The sequence below is a fragment of the Ursus maritimus genome, unplaced genomic scaffold, assembly GCF_017311325.1.
Source record: "Ursus maritimus isolate PB19 unplaced genomic scaffold, ASM1731132v1 scaffold_20, whole genome shotgun sequence".
Lineage (NCBI taxonomy): Eukaryota > Metazoa > Chordata > Mammalia > Carnivora > Ursidae > Ursus > Ursus maritimus.
In genome coordinates this window covers 35,811,114-35,830,647 of record NW_024424453.1, presented here as the reverse complement: position 1 = coordinate 35,830,647, position 19,534 = coordinate 35,811,114, and the positions used below count along the sequence as shown (strand labels likewise).

The 19,534-nt window shown below is 37.9% G+C and overlaps 1 protein-coding gene across 1 annotated transcript; it reads left to right on the top strand.

Annotated features, from left to right (window-relative positions):
- Positions 1 to 783: 783 nt before the first annotated feature.
- On the top strand, positions 784 to 19,527 carry PP2D1 (protein phosphatase 2C like domain containing 1). The gene is made up of 3 exons (XM_040636601.1): positions 784 to 956; positions 6,537 to 7,594; positions 18,667 to 19,527. The coding sequence occupies exons 1-3, from the start codon at positions 784 to 786 to the stop codon at positions 19,521 to 19,523; spliced, it is 2,088 nt and encodes a 695-aa protein (XP_040492535.1). The 3' UTR covers positions 19,524 to 19,527.
- Positions 19,528 to 19,534: the final 7 nt, after the last annotated feature.

The following is a 19,534-nucleotide window of genomic DNA, read 5'->3' as shown; positions in this document are numbered from 1 at the left end:
AGAGGGAGCAAGGACAGGCTGGAACCTGCCAGGAACTTCTGCATCTACAGGTCATCTCGTTGAACCATGATGGCATTCAGATACGGGGCCTCCAAATTCCTTTCTTGGCCAACTCTAACCGGGAACCACACAGGGAAAAGGATTCTGTGAAATAGTTTTTCACCAAGGTAATGGTGGGAGATTCTGGAGGAAATGTAGGGAGTTCCGTTTTGGACATGTTAACTTTGACTTGACTATAATATATCCCCATGGAAATGTCCAGTAAGCAGTTGTCTAAATTTCTTCAATATGCAAACAAATTTCTCTAGAGCTCTAGTTCTAGTTTTAATCCATCCTGGGGTGAGAGGGTGGAATGCAGCTTTGGATTATGAGGCTAGGAACTAAAGGTGTTGGCCAGGAGTGAGGACAGTCTCAAGAAATAAAAAGGCAATTCAAACAATGTCTAGAACTCAGGTAGTGACTTGGGGCAGTGAGAGAGTGGGCAGACTGTACAGGGCAAGTAGGAGGAGGCGTCCTGGAGAGATGGCCTGAGATACCTTACCTCTGAGTGAGAAGAGAACTGGTCTGTACATTCAGGGTCGCCTTCTGGAATCAGTATTTTCAAAGTGCCACGACTTAAAAGAAAAAAAACTTACTTGATAGTCAATCCTCTTATTTTTTTAATCCTATTATGCAGGCACAAGGCAGTATATTTAATGAATGATTCTTCTTTCTGAAGTTTCAAGCACAAGTTTGTTACTCCATATAGTTTGTGCCCTTCCTACTTCATAGTCCTTCAGAATCATGAAGAGAGTTCTGACGGAGGTTCCGGGTGATGTAGTAAACATTCCACACAGAGAGGTCTCCCAGCACATCGGTGGGACCCCCACCACCCCTGCCGCCACCACCACCAGAACCACCTCCACTACAGCCATCACCGTCACTATCCAAGTTGGAGGAACAGAGGCTGGGGAAAGGCGCTAAAGAGAAGGTAAAGGGAGGTAACAATTCCAAATGAGCAAGGAAATTAATAGTGCTTTCAGGTAAATCTTCTTCATTTCTATTGGATGACAAATGTAGTCAATGGACATTTTTTTAAAATTCCAGTGTAATAAACATACAGTGCTATATTCATTTCAGGTGTACAATATAGTGATTCAACATTTTTTTCTTTGTAAAGACTTATTTGTTTATTTGAGAGACAGAGAACATGACGGGGGGAGGGGCAGAGGAAGAGGGAGAGAGAATCTCCAGCAGACTCCACAACGAGCACGGAGCCTGACATGGGGCTTGACCTCATGACCCTGAGATCATGACCTGAGCTGAAATCAAGAGTCGGATGCTTAACCAACTGAGCCACTCAGGCACCCCAGTGATTCAACAACTCTATACATTACTCAGAGCTCACTTAATCCCCCCATTTTTTGGTTTATTTCTATCCAAGTTTTATGAGAAAGCAAACACAATTGTGAGAAACTGGAACACTCGGGGTGCCTCAGGCTGAATGCACTTGATAACCCTCACCAGAAGAGGGCTGAAAACTACTTGGCAGAGTCCCTAAATCAGAAAATCAAATTCTGATGGAAATGATCAAGGCCACAGACAAGTAGGATCCCACAGTAAGTCTAGCAGATGGGACCCTGTGAAAGGTCCCACCTGTTTCCCCCATCCTTCCACCCGCTGCCCGTCTGGTAACTGTCAATTTACTCTATAGTTAAGAGTCTATTTTTTGGTTTGTCTTCTCTTTTTTTTTTTTACTTTGCTCATTTGTTTTGTTTCTTAAATTCCACGTGAGTGAAATCATATGGTAGTTGTCTTTCTCTGACTGACTTCACCTAGCATTATACTCTCTAGATCCATCTATGTTGATACAAATGGCAAGATTTCATGCTTTTCTATGGCTGGGTAATATCCCACGATATCCATCCCACTTCCTCTATCCGTGGACATTTGGGCTGCTTTCATAATCTGGCTACCATAAATAATGCTGCAATAAACCTAGGTGTGCATGGATTCCCTTTGAATTACTCTTAAAAAAATTTTTTTGGGTAAATACTAGTAGTTTGATTACTGGATCATAGAATGGTTCTATTTTTAATTTTTAAGGAACCTCCATGCTGTTTTCCACAATGGCTGCACCAGTTTGCATTCCCACCAACAGTGCACAAGGGTTCCTGTTTCTCCACGTTCTCGCCAACACCTGTTGTTTCTTGTGTTTTTGATTCTCGCTGTTCTGACAGGTGTGAGGTGGTATCTATCTCGTTGTGGTTTCGATTTGCATTTCCCTGATGATGAGCATCTTTTCATGTGTCTGTTGCCATCTGTAAGTCAATGAACAATTTTATCTGCTGGGTTCTTTTTCCTCCACTTTCTTGGTTATCAAATGAAATCTTGGCTTCCTGTTAGACTACATACACGGCGAAATGTTATATTCTCCGGACTACCTTATACAAAGGAGGGCTCCCATCCCTCTCTATATTTTTATTCTGCTATATTTTTCACATTAGTACTTACCCCATCTGGTATTACATGTTTACATGTTTCCTTAATGTATTGCCTTCATATCTGAATATAAGCTTTACCACAGACCATGCCTGTTTTGTTCACTGCTGTATCCCCAGCAAATAAAACAGTACCTACCATATTGCAGACACTCAAGTATTTGTTGAATGAATGACACATTACATTCTAAGAATAGCTCCATGTGAGAGAGAACTGTAGTATGGCTATTCCCCATATACAGAAAAATAAACTTCTGATAAAAAGGATTGGTTCTAAGTCGAATCACAGTAGTAGGGTGCCTTATGTATTGTCCCAGCAATTCATCGAGCCTCAGAAAAACTGCGTCCTTTACATGAACATTACCAAATAGTAGCAAATAAAAATATTTGTTATACATTTTGGCCAGAAGAGCTTAATAGCTTTGCCAGTACTCATTTTTCCCCCCTACTTCCCTGCTTGCCTGTCCATTTCCTTAGGTGGGTTCTCTTCCTCCTTCCTCCTGCTAACTGGTCATGCCCTTGGATTTGCCTTGGACTGCCTTGTTGATATCTCTCAACTGTGAGTTTTTCTAGGTCGGCTTCTCCGGTGTCACAATGGCACTGCTAGCTAGATAAGGGGCGAGGTCCCGGGGTGGGCACTGTCCTGGACCTCATCTGACCTGTTTAATTCTTTATATGAGCCCATGAATGGCTCTGCAAACTCCTCGCCTCGAAGCTTCAAGCCTTATCTATCTGCATCCTCAGCCTCATGCATGCACATCGGTTGGCCTGTTGTAGGTATTGAAGAGGTGAATGGATGCTGATCAAATTTGTTGATGGGTCTGAAGTGTGTATCAGTGAAATTGATATAATTTTGGTATTTGCTTTTACATATTTCAATAAAAATAATAGAATGAAATAAAAAATGGCTGAAGAAAAAGATGAAACAAGAATGAAAAAATGTTGATAATGGTTGAAGCTGATGATGGGTATATAGGGGCTCATTATACTCTTCTATTTTTGTGTACTTTTAAATTTTTCTGTTAAAAAAACACAAACATTTGTTGTTGAGGCAAAGCCAGCAAGGCCTACTAATATGCTAATAGTTTCAGAAGCATTTATGAGGTGGAAATTTATAAATAAAATTTTACAATAGGAATGAGTAGCTATATTCAATACAGTTGTGCCCTTCAGGGAATTAAATATAAATAAGGAAAGCAGCAAAACATTTTAAATTTTTCAGAGCTTTGCCTGTTTAATTTTTAATCATACTACCATATGTAAGCCATATATGAAGGTTGCTAAAGCCCTTTGTCAATTATATGGCATACCATCTTATTTATCATTTACCATAGAAAATTTTCCTCCCTAGAAATAAGACTTTTGCATAGCATATAGAATGAAAATTCTACTGGGAACAATCTTAACGATATTTGCCTAATTTCTGTAGCCATTGTATTACTTTATTTATGCATTCATTTTTAATTTACATATGTTTCTCAAAATTGCGTTCCACTTTTTTTAAGTCTTTATTTATTTAAGTAATCTCTACACCCAATGTGGGGCTTGAACTCACAACTCCAAGATCAAGAGTCCCATGCTCCCCTAAATTGTGTTCTATTTTATATGTCCAGTTTATTATTATTTGTTAAACTGAGTAACAATTGTAGCAAAGCAATGATATATACAATTTGCTGCAACATAGTAATAAATACACATAACACAATTCTGAAACACTCAGATTCAGGTACTGCTATTTAAAAAATCCTCTCCCAGGGCACCTGGCTGGCTTAGTCGGTAGAGCAGGCAACTCTTGATCTCAGGATTGTAAATTCAAGTCCCAAATTGGGTATAAAAATTACTTTTAAAAAAATCCTTTTCCATTGATTTACTGATTTTTTTCCTTAAATTAGTTTTATATAGAATATATTTTCCCCTAACCATTACAATTTCCTGTCTTCATGTGATATGTTTTCATTTGGTACAGTCCTAAGTGTCCTTTTTGCTTAGGCTAGAAGGAGCAGGCCCTTTTTGAATGTCCCCTGTTGCCAATTGCTTCACAATTTATCTCATTTGATGCTATAAATAATCCTGTTCATTTACAGATAAGAAAGCAGATATTCAGAGAAGCTTAATAACTTAGCTAAGGCCATATAATCTGTAAGTGAAGACAGATTTTTTTTTTTGAAGACAGTTTTTTTCTTTAAATCCAAAGTCTACATTTTCATAGTATATTGTTTTGTCTCTCCATATTCAAGCTTTCAATACGAGGCCATGACTTAGTATTGAGTAATAATGGCAGATTCTAGGATGGTATGCGAAATGTGACTCTTATTTACATTTCAGGAAAGATGACACCTATATATATTTTATATGTAAATATATTTATGTAAGTAATGTTAATACTATTAATATATTATTGTATACTTAATTATTATATGTAATATAATATTAATGATACAGTTATACTATTAATCCATAATGTATATTATAATTATAATACATTTATATATAATAAGTAATATATTATTAATATATTACAATATATCTTATACATACATATTTGGAAAGCTAGATAACAGACCATTAACCAAGACTGGGATTTGGGAGGTGGGGGTGAGGCTGGGAAAACAAGGAGAACACTCTTTCATTTCTAGTTTGTGTCTTTCTGTCTTGAACTTAAAAATGATTATGCATTACTTTTATGCTCAGAGATTATTATGATTTTGCCCTTAGTACTAAATGGACTCATTTCTTATTTTAACAACCATCAACATTCTTGAATACCTGTTACTATGCTTGAAATGTTTCAAGTCCCTATGGGCCTCAGACATTTTTATTGTTGTAGGCCCATCTAACACATTAAATGTACACAGATCAAATACAACTTCTATGAGTTGAGTCAAAGTTAAATGTAACTTACATGAAGTTGAGTTGAAGTTAACAACATGTCACGTTTAAATAAACATTTAAAGTTACCAACTTTGATTTTTTAGATTTTAAGTTTTTTTTTAAAGAGTTTATCTGCTTTAGGGGTACCTGGGTGGCTCAGTCAGTCAAGCGTTTGCCTTCCACTCAGGTTGTGATCCCAGGGTCCTGGGATTGAGCCCCTCATGGGGCTCCCTGCTCAGCGGGGAGTCTGCGTCTCCCTCTGCTTCTTCCCCTGCTCGTGCGCGCTCTCTCTGAAATAAATTATAAAATAACATCTTTTTTTGCTTTAAAAAGGATTTTATTTGTTTTAGAAAGAGAAAGCACACAAGCAGGGGAAGGGGCAGAGAGGGAGGGAGAGGGAGAGAATCTCAAGCAGATATGGTGCTGAGTGCAGAGCCTCATGCAGGGCTCAATCCCATCACTCTGAGATCATGACCAAAGTCAGAACCAAGAGTTGGATGCTTAGCTGACTGAACCACCCAGGCACCCCTCCTATTCATTTTCCTGTGAACCCTTTAAGTAGAAAAAAAAAAAAAAAGTATTTTCAGCAAGATAAAATGGCGTACAAAAATAATTATGCTCAAATTTTAAATCAAATACCTAGGTCTCAAGCATATACCTTCACATGCCTGGGATACAATCTTGTGCCGATTTCTCTGAGTATTTATTCTTAGATTTCTAGCTGACTTTGTAGAGACTTTGCCTAATTTTATTCGGGCATACTCAGTTCAATCACCAATTTTTTGAGTACTTCCTGTGTATTTTTTTGGGAATGGTAGAAAGATGCATCAGAATATTCAGTGGTAGGCCCATATCGAATCACGAGGAACTAAAGCAAATTGCAAAGACAATGGTCTGCTTGAAAGGATTTTCAGTGTATTGGGGCACATGGGTGGCTCAGTGGGTTAAGCACCTGACTCTCCACTTCAGCTCAGGGCTCAGGTCATGATCTCACGGATGGAGAGATCAAGCCTGGGTTCCGGCTCTGTGCTCAGCAGGGAGTCTGCTTGAAGATTCTCTTCCTCTGTGCCTGCCAGGTGCTCACTCTCTCACTTTCTAGGATAATAAATAAATCTTAAAAAAAAAAAAAAAAAGACTTTCAATGTGTCATTCCTGGCATGTAAATATCTTTTGTCCTCTTTGCAGAGTGTTTTGGAAATCAAGGGAATGGAATGCGAGAACATCAACATTTGATTCAGAAAAGGAAATCCCGTTTTCCTTGAGAAGAACGTATTTTAGGAGGAGAAAGAACAGACCATCAAGAGGCTCTGAAGACCGTGAAGAGCAGCATGATCAAATGATCACATTTCCCTGTTCCATGTGCAAGCACGAAATTGATCTACCTGAAATCTTCCTCCATAAAAAGCAGCATGTGGCTCTGGCTACCTTGGGGTTTCAGTGGATGGGTGGAAAGAAGCCAGCACTCCCAGTGATTTCCATTCAGAGACAGTTTATAATCGCTAAACTATTGTCATTTTCTATATTCACTGAAAAAATCCTACAGAGCATTAATAATGCTTTTGAGCTACTTTGGAAGAAACAAATACCAGCATACTATAAGATTACTGATAACGTTCACAGGAGTTCCATATATTCTCAAACAGTCTGTCATGTATTGATTAAAGGTGTAGCTGTTTGTGAAGATAGAAATTCTACATGGAAAGCTGACATGAATGATAAATTCACTGTGGTGAATAACTTTGGCAACAAACCTGATGTGTGTTTTTTTGGTTTGTTCGATGGACATCATGGTTCCTCAGCGGCAGACTTGACATCAATGGAACTCCCAGTTTTACTCCTCCACCAACTTTCCAGATTTGATCCTTCCTACCAAATGACCCCTGAAGAGCAAAATGTCATCAAATCCTTTCACACAGTATTTAGGGAAGAATACATAGCTGTAGAAGAACTTTTTTCCTCCATAAAGAAAAAGAGAAAAACAGTGAAACATGAGTATGAGAACATACACAAAGCCTTTGCAAAAGCATTTTGGAGAATGGATAGGCTTTTACGTCTTGGAAGGAATGAAGTATCCAGGGTTCGATGGAGTGGCTGTTCTGCAGTTACTTGTATATTGGAAGGCAACATTAAAAAACCCTATGCTAAGAATTGGAAAATCAATAAGGGTGATGGCTTGGCAAAGAGCGTCCCTTCCCAGATGATGCCACAAATAATTTCTGGAGTACTCCATATTGCAAACACTGGTATGTACATGGAGGCGTGCACATTACACCTTACATTTATTTTTTATTCCTGGCCACAAAACTTGTCTTGCTTCCGGAGCTATTTAGTGACCTATGATTTAGTGACTTACTAATGCCTTGAAATTCCATTGACTAATTTAAGAAATCATCAGCAACCACAGTTTAGATGCAGACTGCAGGCACAAAAATAATTGTAATTTTTTTCCCAAGAAGGAACATACAGGCAATAATTCAAACGAAGCATTAAATTTTCTAAATGGGGTAGCAATACAGCTGTCGATAAAGGCAAAGCAAACATATTACATTTACTTAGATCCGAATGAAACAAAAAACATTTCCCGTACTTCCCTTTTTCAGGAGAATGGAAAGTTCTTTGAGGATTGTCACAAGTCTGGTTGTCTATACTGGTCAGTTATTCTGATAACACATTTGCAATAGGTCACTTGTGCTCACTGGCCAAGTAACATCAATTTAATTTTAGAGAAAACAATAGTTTGTGCCTCAAGTTTATAAGCATATATTCTCTTCTCCAAACATTTGGCTATATTTTTTAAATTGTATTTCAAGAAGCAATCCTTTCAGTGTTAAAGTTCTGCCTTGGGAGCTTGCCAAAATGGAAAGCCCATACATAAAACATTTTTAGCAAAGTTAAGCTGAGTTAATTAGGTTTAATTAGGTTTCTACTACCCCTTTCATCAATAGAGTTGTTGTTGTTGTTGCTATTATTATTATTACTTTTATTTATTTGTTTTTTAAAGATTTTATTTATTTGACAGAGACACAGCGAGAGAGAACATAAGCAGGGGGAGTGGGGGAGGGAGAAGCAGGCTTCCCTCTGAGCAGGGAGCCTGATGCGGGGCTTGATCCCAGGACCCCAGGATCACGACCCGAGCCAAAGGCTGACACTTAACGACTGAGCCACCCAGGCGTCCCATATCATCATTATTATTATTTTCAAGTAAAACCTACCCCCAGTGTGGGGCCCAAACTCACGACCCTGAGATCAAGAATCTCATGGTCTACCAACTGAGCCAGTAAGGTATCCCTGTATAGAGCTGTTATTATTTTTTTTTTCTGAGATTTCATTTATTTGAGAGAGAGAGCAGAGAGAGCATGCACAAGGTGAAGGAGAGAGGAGGAAGCAGACTCCCAGCTGAGCAGGGTGCCTGATGTGGGACTCGATCCCAGGACTCCAGGATCACGACCTGAGCCAAAGGCAGATGCTTAACCGACTCAGCCACCCAGGCACCTGATAAGCAAGGACAGTTTATTTATTTTTTTACTTTTAAAGATTGTATTTATTTATTTGTGAGAGAGAGCACAAACAGGGGGGGTAGCAGGCAGAGGGAGAAGCAAGCTCCCTGCTGAGCAAGGAGCCTGATGCAACATTCGATCCCAGGACCCTGGGATCATGACCTGAGCTAAAGGCAGATGCTTAACTGAATGAGCCCCCGGGCATCCCTAGAGTTATTATTAATAATAGTGTCCACTTATTGAATATTGAATATAGCCTAATTTCTCATTTAGTCATATAAGAACCCTGATATCTAAAGATATCCTCTAAGTATTTTTTTAAATGTACTTGACATTTAACATTGTGCAAGTTTAAAGTATGTTAATATGATACATGTATATATTGTAATATGATTGCCGTTCAGGTGATAATTAGCAGTTCTATCATGTTACATAAGGTGGTTGAAACAATTAAATTCTAGATGCAGCAAGTTTGATGGTTATAATATAGTATTGTTCTCTACATTCCCTATACTGTGGATTCGATCTCTAGGACTTATTTACTACTTGCTGCAAGTTCTGTTCTATCTCCCACCACCCCCCTCGTATCTAAGTGGTGTTAGCCCATTTTTCCACATGAGAAAATGGAAGCTCAGAGAGGTGAGAGAAAGACCTTGTTCAGGGTCTTGGAGGTAATAGGAATTGGAGCTGGCAATCAGGCCCTCTATGTCACACTGCAACTGAAGGGAATTGCTTCCACAACCTGAGGGGGCTGGCCCTCAGCGAGTGGGACAATGTGTCTGAGATAGCTCCGAACAAAAACCAGATAATCACAAAGACCACCACAGCATCAAGGTCCCTGGATGTTAGCCTGTTTCTGATCTGGCTCTGGTTCTGAGCCCAAGAGGAGTACTCCAGATTAAGCAAGAAAAGGAAGCCAAGTCCAATGCCAGTTTCCTCAGGACTTTTGTCATTTCTCAGACTTTACACTGAGGTTCCAGATGGCTTCAGAGCAGGTCTATTTCAAGCACAGTTTTCAGATTTCACGGCACTCTGGGAACTGACCCGTATTCTTGGACGTGGGACCTCCATTAGAAAATGTCATTACACATCAGGGTTCTTGTAAAATTAAAGGAAGAATTATGAGACAGTGAATAACTGGACACTATCATTAAACGTCTAATTTCCTACGATTCACTACTTCCAGGATCACTGCTGTTTGGCTGGTTCTAATCTCCAGGTCAAACATTTGTTGGATCTAATTTTCAGGCTTACATAATTGTGTTAAACTGTTTTCATTTAGGCATCCTTCATTCTAATAGAAACNNGGAAAAATTGCAACTTGTGAAAAGGAGGTCGTGATTGATGATACAAGAGTGCTCCTGAAAGAAAGTGAGTTAAATGGGTTTCAAAAAGTAAATTTTCACAGAAAATTATCAAGAGCATGTGTTGTATTTTATAAAACAAGACCTATAACTATAGCAAGGGATTTTATTTTTCCTGTATTTTCCTGTATTTCCTGTGCAAATTTATTTAAATTCGTAAAATACCAGTGTCCTCACAACTCGGGAATTAAAGAAAACAAAACAAAAACCTCACTATATAATGAAACATGAGTGCAGTAATGAAACCATTGAATAAATGTTGAATTCGTACATGTGGGAAAAAATATTTTGAAACTGACATTCTTGATTTTTTTATTCTTAGCGCTTCCCATTTATATTACATTTTATAATTTCTCTTGGTGTTCTCCTATTTTACTTCAATTAATCCTCATAGAATTAAAACACTAACAGATGCATTTATACAGAACACATAATTACACTTTTCCCCTAAATAAACCACAAAATTTACATTTCTAATTAACCATACTAGTTCCTTATAAACAAGGGATTCTTATTTGATCCCTTTGTTTTCCCCAGTGCTTTTATTTTTAATAGCTTTATTGAGATATAATTCACAAAGCACACAGTGCACCCACGTAAAGTGTACAGTCACAGATGTGTACGACCACCCCCACAGTCAATTCTAGGACATTTTCATCTTCTTAAAAGAAACCCAGTACCCTTTGGCAATCAGCTCTCTCACCTGCCATTTCTCCAAGTCCAAGCAACCACTAATCTACATTCCATCTCTATACATTTCCCTATTCTGGGCACTTCCAATAAATGTAATCACACAACTTGTGTTCTTTTGTGACTGTCTTCTTTCACTTCTCATGTTTTGAAGGTTTATCCATGTTGTAATACGCATTAGTACTTCTTTCCTTTTTGTTGCTGAATAATATTTCACTGTAGAGTTATGCTGCATGTTGCTTATCCATTTATTCAGTTGAAAAACATTTGTTTCTAATTTGTGGCTATTGTGAATAATGCGGACATGGACATTGTGCATACGTTTTTGTGTGGACATGTTTTCACTCCCTTGGATATATACCCAGGAGTGGAATTGCTGGGTCATCAGGTAATTCTACACTTAACCATTTGAGGAACTGCCAAACTATTTTCCAAAGTGGCTCTACCATATCACTATCCTGCCAGTAACGTATGAGGATTTTAACTTTTACACATTCTCCCAACGCTGTCTTTCTGATTCTAGTCACCTTAGTGGGTATGAAGGGCAATGGATTTGCACTTCTCTGTTGACTCATGATGTTGAATACCTCTTTATGTGCTTATTAGTCATTTGAATATCTTCCTTTAAGAAATGTCTACTCAAATCTTTTGTCTATTTTTTAATTGGGTTTCCTTGTCTATTGAGTTGAAAGATTCTTTTTTTTTTTTTTTAAGATTTTAATTTATTTATTTGACAGAGATAGAGACAGCCAGCGAGAGAGGGAACACAAGCAGGGGGAGTGGGAGAGGAAGAAGCAGGCTCATAGCGGAGGAGCCTGACGTGGGGCTCGATCCCATAATGCCTGGATCACGCCCTGTGCCAAAGGCAGACGCTTAACCGCTGTGCCACCCAGGCGCCCCGCAAGATTCTTTTTTTATATTCTGGATACAAGCCCCTTATCAGATGTATGATTAGTAAATATTTTAATTCCATGGGTTTTTTTTTTCCTCTTCCTTGTTATCTTCTGAAGCAAAAATACTTAAATTTTGATGCTTGTACTCCTAGTGTCAAATCCATGAGACCATTGCCTAATCCAAGGCCACAAAAACTTACACCAGTGTTTTGTTCTAAGAGATTTATAGTTTTATCTCTTACATTCAGGTCCATTATCCATTTTGAATTAATTCTGTATGTGTCATGGGGTAGGGGTCCAACTTCATTCTTTTCTATGAGGATACATAGTTGTATATTATTATCTCTTTACTACCTTCTTTTGAATTAATATCTTTATTCCTATCTACCTCCTTTGTTAGGTGGTTAGCTATAACTCTTTGTTATTTTATGCTTATAGTATACATCTTTAACTTCTGACAGTCTACCTTCAAATGATATTATACCATTTTACATATAGAATAAAATCCTTAGGGGGGCGCCTGGGTGGCTCAGTTGGTTAAGCGTCTGCCTTCGGCTCAGGTCATGATCCCAGGGTCCTGAGATCGAGCCCCACATCGGGCTCCCTGCTCAGTGGGGTGTCTGCTTCTCCCTCTCCCTCTGCTGCTCCCCCTGCTTGTGCTCTATCTCTCTCAAATAAGTAAAATCTTTTAAAAAAAAATCTTTATGACAGCATAATTTTTTCTTCCCTCTCAGACTTTATACTATTTTGTTCATATGCATATATATGAACTTGTCTCTTTTTATACAGGCATATCTAGGAGGTGTTGTGAGTTTGGTTCCAGACCTTCACAATAGAGCAAATATTGCAATAAAGTGAGTCAAATGAATTTTTTGTTTCCCAGGGCCTGCAAGTTATGATCACACTGTGTTGTAGTCTGTTAAGTGTGCAATACAATATGTCTAAAAAGCCAATGTGCCTACCTTAATGAAAACTATTTTATTGCTAAAAAATGCTAATTATCATCTGAGGTGTCACTAGTGAGTTGTTACCTTTTTGCTGGTGGACGGTCTTGCCTTGACATTGATGACTGCTGGCCAGTCAGGGTGATGGTTACTGAGGTTTTGGGTAGCTACAGCAATTTCTTAAAATAAGACAATAAAGCTTGCCACATCGGTTGTTCTTTCATGAATGATTTCTCTGTGGCATGCGACGCTGTTTGTTCATATCTGGCCCACAGCAGGACTTCTTTCAAAATCAGAGTCAATCCTCTCAAACCCCACCATTGCTTTATCAACTGAGTTTATGTGATAATCTAAATCCTCTGTCATCATTTCCATGATCCTCACAGCATCCTCACCAGGACTAGATTCCATCTCAAGAAACCACTTTCTTTGCTCATCCGTAAGAAGCAACTTCTCATCCATTTAGTTTGACCATGAGATTGCAGCAATCCAGTCACAGCTACAGGCTCCACTTCTAATTCTAGTTCTCTCGCTATTTCTACCACATCTGCAGTTACTTAACTGCACTGGTTTTGAACCCCTCCAAGTCATCCATGAAGATTGGAATCAACTTCCAAACACCTGTTCATGTTGATATTTTGACCTCTGCCCATGAATCATTAATGTTCTTAATGGCATCTAGAATGGTGAATACCTTCTAGAATGTTTGAACTTACTCTGCCCAGATCCATCAGAGGAGTGATTATTTATGGTAGCTATAACCTCATAAAAGTATTTAAGTAATGACTTAAAAGTCAAAATGACTCCTTCATCCACGGGCTGCAGAATGGATGTTGGGTTCGCAGGCGTGAAAATATCAATCTTGTTCATCATCAGAGCTCTTGGGCGGGCACTTGCATTATCATTGAGCAGTGATATTTTGAATCTTTTAAAAAATTTTTTATCCTGAGCAGGTCTCAATAGTGGGCTTAAACTATTCAGTAAACTGAATACATGCACTGTGATCCAGGCTTTGTTGTTCCATTTATACAGCACAGGCAGAGTAGATTCCTTAAGACAATTCTTAAGGGTCCTAGGATATCTGGAATTGGAAATGGGCATTGGTAAATGAGTGGTTTAGTGTATCTATTCCAGTATCTTTATGTCTAGATTGTACATTTTTTTTTTTTTAAGATTTTATTTGAGAGAGAGGGCACTCACAAGTGAGAGTAGGAGGGAGGAGAGCGGGAGGGTGAGGGAGATGGAGAATCTCTAGCAGACTCCGTGTTGAGTCTGTCCGAGGTCATGACCTGAGCCGAAACCAAGAGTCTGAGCCACCCAGGTGCCCCAGTGCATAGTTGTTCTTAATAATTCCTTTTAATGAGGCCCCAGAAACTACTATTGTACTAGTGATGCAACCTTATATAATTGGTGAGCTTCACTCTTCTTATGCATTAAAACATGGGTATGCTTCCCTTGAGGTTGTGATGATTAAAGGGGCGCCTGGGTGGCTCAGTTGTTAAGCATCTGCCTTCGGCTCAGGTCATGATCCCAGCGTTCTGGGATCGAGCCTGGCATTGGGCTCCCTGCTCTGCAGGAAGCTTGCTTCTCCCTCTCCCACTCCCCCTGCTTGTGTTCCCTCTCTCTCTGCCTGTCAAATAAATAAATAAATAAAATCTTAAAAAAAAAAAAAAAAGAAATCACTTGGTAACCTTGAGGACAAGGGCTTGAGGTGGTCAACAATTAAGGAACTGTGAATAGTAGAAAAGTATTGGGTAAAGCTATGACTGGTCTCTGGATCTAGAATGAGCTCATCAGACAGAAAACTAGGTCACTAGGAAACAAAAGTAGCTTCTGGTAATTATTTCCAGCCCCATCCTTTTTCTTTAAAACCTAATTCAGGTCCTGGGATGTAGTCCCGCATTGGGCTCCTTGCTCAGCAGGGAGCCTGCTTCTCCCTCTGCCTGCTGCTCCCCGATTGTGCTTTCTGACAAATAAATAAAATCTTTAAAACCTAATTCAATTTCAGAATCATCTTATTTTATGCAGGAAAAAAACCATATTGTTAAATAACACTGACCCTTTATATGCTTTACCTTCCCTCTCTCCCCTTTTTGGGGTATGTTGGTGGTGAACTCGTATATACAAACCTGATTCTGAAAACACATTCAACAAGTATTTGACAGATAGTTGACACTGATGTGTAAAGTATTGTTAGGCTCCAGATGTACAATGGCGAATTTGAGTTTCATGCCCATACAGCCTATAAAATGAACAAAGAGATCTTTTGAATAATCGATGAAAACTAGCTCCCCATCAGCAAGGCTCACACTGATCATCAGTAGGAAGAGTCATAAACCTGGTGCCCATGCATACAAATTCAGCCTTTTCTACCAAAATCAGTGTCTTGCAGAAAAACTGAATATAGGTTGTTTCCCTGACCTCATTTACATACATTTTGTTAAGCTTCCAGTTTAGGTATACCTCACTGATGTTCGAATTTCCTGTTTTTTCATGCTCCAACTGCTTTTTTTCCCCCCAATAACTATTTCATTTCCCAGGCTCCAAGTTATTGTTCCTTACTTCTTTAAGCCTATAAATCTTCAAAAGAATTAAAAGGCATTTTTTTTTAAATAAATGTGTCTAAAATCAAACATTTATAGCTTCATCTCCATCTTTTTTTGGATTGCCTCTCTTCCCCTGATTTCCCCTTTATGGGACCCAAGGGAAAAAAAAACACCTTTATCAAGTTTCAACTTACTAAATTACCTTCTTAAATCTTCACAATAACCTTGACAAAAAAAATAACATTGCAGGTGGAAAACTGTAACTCAGGGAAATAAAGTGACTAAATGAAGGTCACATAAAGCTGGAATTAAAGCCCAACCAAGTGTGTCAGACTCCAAGTGTTTCCACTTCCCCATGCCATTTCTTCCAAACCAAGCTAAATTTGTATTTCTGGGCACTCCTGCATCCTAGGTATGTTTTTCTTCCACCACATACACTTTATCTTTCTTATCCCTCCAGTTCTTTTTTAAACTTTTCCTGTTATCTTCAATAGTGAGTGACTTTATCTGAAAAAAAAAAAAGAATCTTTATCTCGCCCATTCAGATCTAGAATTCCCTTGTGATTTTAAGGTGCTCCACAGTTTACAGGAGTACTCTTCATTTTCACAAGTTGAAGATAACCCAGCTATTAATTGTAGGAGGCAGTTGCATCATTGCTCTCTGTATAAGGAACACTTTGCCTGACTGTGAAATGGCTGGAGTATCATCTCAAAGCAGTTTTTCTAATTCCCATATAATTAATGTCCCTCTTGCAATAACCCTGTTCCACTTATGTTCTGATAACATTTTCTGAAGAGCACAATCTCTCCACACTGCTGAAGCTGGTAAATTTGTCTGGCAATTTGAAATATTTATGCCCAGATTCACAAACTTTTGTGTAACTGTCTTCAGATAGCTCACTGCCTATTCTCATTCCCACCAGAGAGATGTTCAAGGAACCTTTCTTTAAAGCCAATCTTTAAATTGTCATGAACTGTTCCTCTCCCCTTTCAGTTCCCCAGACACTTGGACATACAGGGTTATTTAAATCTTCCTCCAATTTCCCATCTTCCTTGTGGCTTTTGTTCATTATTCTATCCTAGCTTTCAGCTTACTGTAGTCAACTGCTTTCAACAATCCCACTTGCAGCTGACAGCATATGCAACCTAGGCTCCGGCAAAAAAAATTACTAACTCTGCACATACAGTTTTTCTTCTTGTTTGTTCCAATAGTACTCTTCGAAGGCCTGAATCTTACTTTGCCTCTACTTCCTGGGCTATGCATGAATGGTTGAAATACAGTAGGTACCTCTCCTTCACTTTTTTCTTCACATACCATTCACGTAGGAAAGATGTGAATTATTCAGAAGGCAGTTTCTTTTTCATCAGGGTAAGCAAACTGTCAACTAAAAGTCAGACAGCAAGTAAATGGTAGAATAAAAAGTACAACCAAGATTTAATGTCCCTTCTTCTAGAAAGTTCTATTGTGTTGAGCCCAAGGGATATTCACAACAGTAAAATAAGCCAAAATGGTATTTCCCACTGTCTGGTACAGCAATTGGGGGGGGGGAGGAGGAAAACAGTGCATAAGGCTATGCTTAGCAATTTCTGCAGAGATAAATAAAAAATATGTTTACCACCTTTCCATTGTAACAACATAATTGTACTGAATTATTTTCAAACCACACAAGAGGAACAATACTTTTTTTTGCTGAGTGGGCTTCGACTTGCCACATGCAAATGAAACATTTAGTAAGTCAGTGGATTTGACTATTCTGAGCCAAATAATGTCCCCTGTGTTTTCAGAGCTATGGTTGCACTATTTCTATGTGTATGTACACGCGTAATAGAAATTTTCTAATTTAAGAGGTATTGAATCATATGTCCTCCTAATATAACATTTGATTTACCCAGGTGGCATGTCCATTACCAATCCATGCTGGTTTGCTGGGACAGTAATAATTTAGGACTCAGCAAGAGTCAAGAATTATTTTACCGATTTAACTTCTGCAGAGTCTAAATGACCAGCAGAAAAGACAAGTTAATACAAGATGTTAATAACCAAACCACAGAGCAGTAAAAGGGGTCACAGAGCAGTAAAAGAGGTCATGTAGTTTTTAGGACTATCACTTACACAGTTCTCTGGTTTTATAAACATTTTCCACATACATCATCTTTATAATTCCCATTATGTAAATGAGCTAATAGGCTTAGCCTATGCCTGACACTAATGCTTCACCAACTTAAGCTCTTTTGGTCCAACCACACTAGTTGTGTAGACTTTAGCCTTCTGAAATCTCAATTTCTTTGCCTCAAAAACAGGATTAGAATTGAACCCCGATAGCAACAAAATTCAGATTCCAGGTATAGCACCATGCTTGAAACCAGATATTCTAATGGCAATTTTGCATGATCCCAGGAATTTTATTCTCAAAGGTACTGTAATATTCAAACATAATTAACACCGTCTCAGAATAATTTATATGCCCTCTTATAAATGATGAGTCCTTTTCAAGAAAAACTTAATGTTTATGGTTGAATGTACAATCATGTTCCTAAAAACTTAGGGAAAATTGTTTCCTTAATAAACTAAACTCTGTGAATCTTTTCTTAATAAACCAAAGAAAGTTTTGGTAGTACAACCATCCCTCAATCTGTTCAGAACATTATGTTTAGATTTTCTTGAGATTTCAATGAAGCACACATCATAGGTCCATCTGAACCATGAATAAACTACAATCAACTTTTAAGACTTCAGTTTTTAATCAAAGGGTTTAATTTAACGTTGGCTAGCTATTATCCATGTAATACATTAATAATACATGTTTTGTTTCTTTACAGGGCTAATTGACTTAATTTTTTAATCACACAACATGAAACTAGTAATACTGACATTAACAGTGGCATTCTAATTTTTTTCAACGCCCACACCTATAATGTGTTTAGGTTTTAAGTTTTACCAAGTACAAAACTATGAACTCCACTTTTTAAAAAAATCAATGCTTGTGTTTTTAATTAAAAAGGCATTTATTTAAATATTTAAAAAATGTCTGCTCTATGGAATATATGTTGGTTGTAAAAACGTTCAACTCTTGGCTCTATAAAATAAATATTCGGAAGCTGTTTCATAAAAAAAATTGATTCTATCTGTACTTTTAGTTATTTTAATATTAACTGCAGTATTTTAAACAGTAAGTTACTTAAAAATGAGGGATAAACTGGCCTCCCAGTTACAAATCTCAGCTACCATAAATCACTCAGTAATATCAATATTTTACAAGTTAAAAATGTTTTAAAATGGCTTTGTATTTATGCACTGAAACACAGAATAAAGTTAACAGCATACTTTGATACAACCGGTTGTTAAATCTCTAAGATCATTTTTTTCTAATAATCTTCTAGGTAATGTACAAGCAGTCTTATGCAGAAATGGAAAAGGCTTTTGCATAACCAAAGAACACACTACGCGAAACATAACCGAAAGACGACGACTACTTCAGAATGGAGCAATAATTAGTTCAAATGAACCATATGGGCTCCTAGAAGGCCAAATAAAAACCACACGAGGACTTGGATTTCATGGAAATCTCAAACTAAAAAAATCTATTATCCCAGCACCTCAAACTATCTCTGTCCCTATAGATGACTTATGCCAATTCCTTATCTTAGCTACTAATGGACTCTGGGAAGTTTTGGATACAAAGGAAGTCACTGCACTGGCAATGACAATGTTTCAAGTGTATAAAGAAACCCATTATTCAAACACACAAAATGAATCCTTACCACCCAAGGAGCCTTTCCTAATCTATGAACCAATCAATTCTATATCAGAAAGTAACATCCGTATATTGTTTCAGTATAATCCTGAATCTACAGAATGTGTGTCAACTATAAATTCAAAAGAAAATCTGTTGGATTCAAAATGTTCTAACCCTAAAAATGCACAAACATTTCCACCAAAAAAGACTAATCATGATCTTTACGGTGAGAAGGAAACTAATGGACCAACCAGCGTAGATGATGTGTCAAAAAATTCAAGAGAAGAAGAATCACACACTAAAAATTTCTATGAAGGTGCAGCCAAGTATATTAGCCATGAACTTGTAAGTGCTGCTTTAGTGGCTGGCTCCAGAGACAACATTACAGTCATGGTAATACTTTTCAAGGGAAGTGAGTATCAGTTTCTGATGGACAAAAGATTAAGTTCTGATTATCCAGAGTATAAAAATGTAAAGACAATTCTTCAAAGAACCAGATAGTAGGATAATAC

Excerpts from the sequence above, each read along its gene's own strand:
- PP2D1 (XM_040636601.1), top strand. The coding sequence starts at position 784 with ATGAAGAGAGTTCTGACGGAGGTTCCGGGTGATGTAGTAAACATTCCA. Across the intron at positions 957-6,536 it reads GGAACAGAGGCTGGGGAAAG|AGTGTTTTGGAAATCAAGGG; the intron begins GCGCTAAAGAGA and ends TCCTCTTTGCAG. Across the intron at positions 7,595-18,666 it reads ACTCCATATTGCAAACACTG|GTAATGTACAAGCAGTCTTA; the intron begins GTATGTACATGG and ends ATAATCTTCTAG.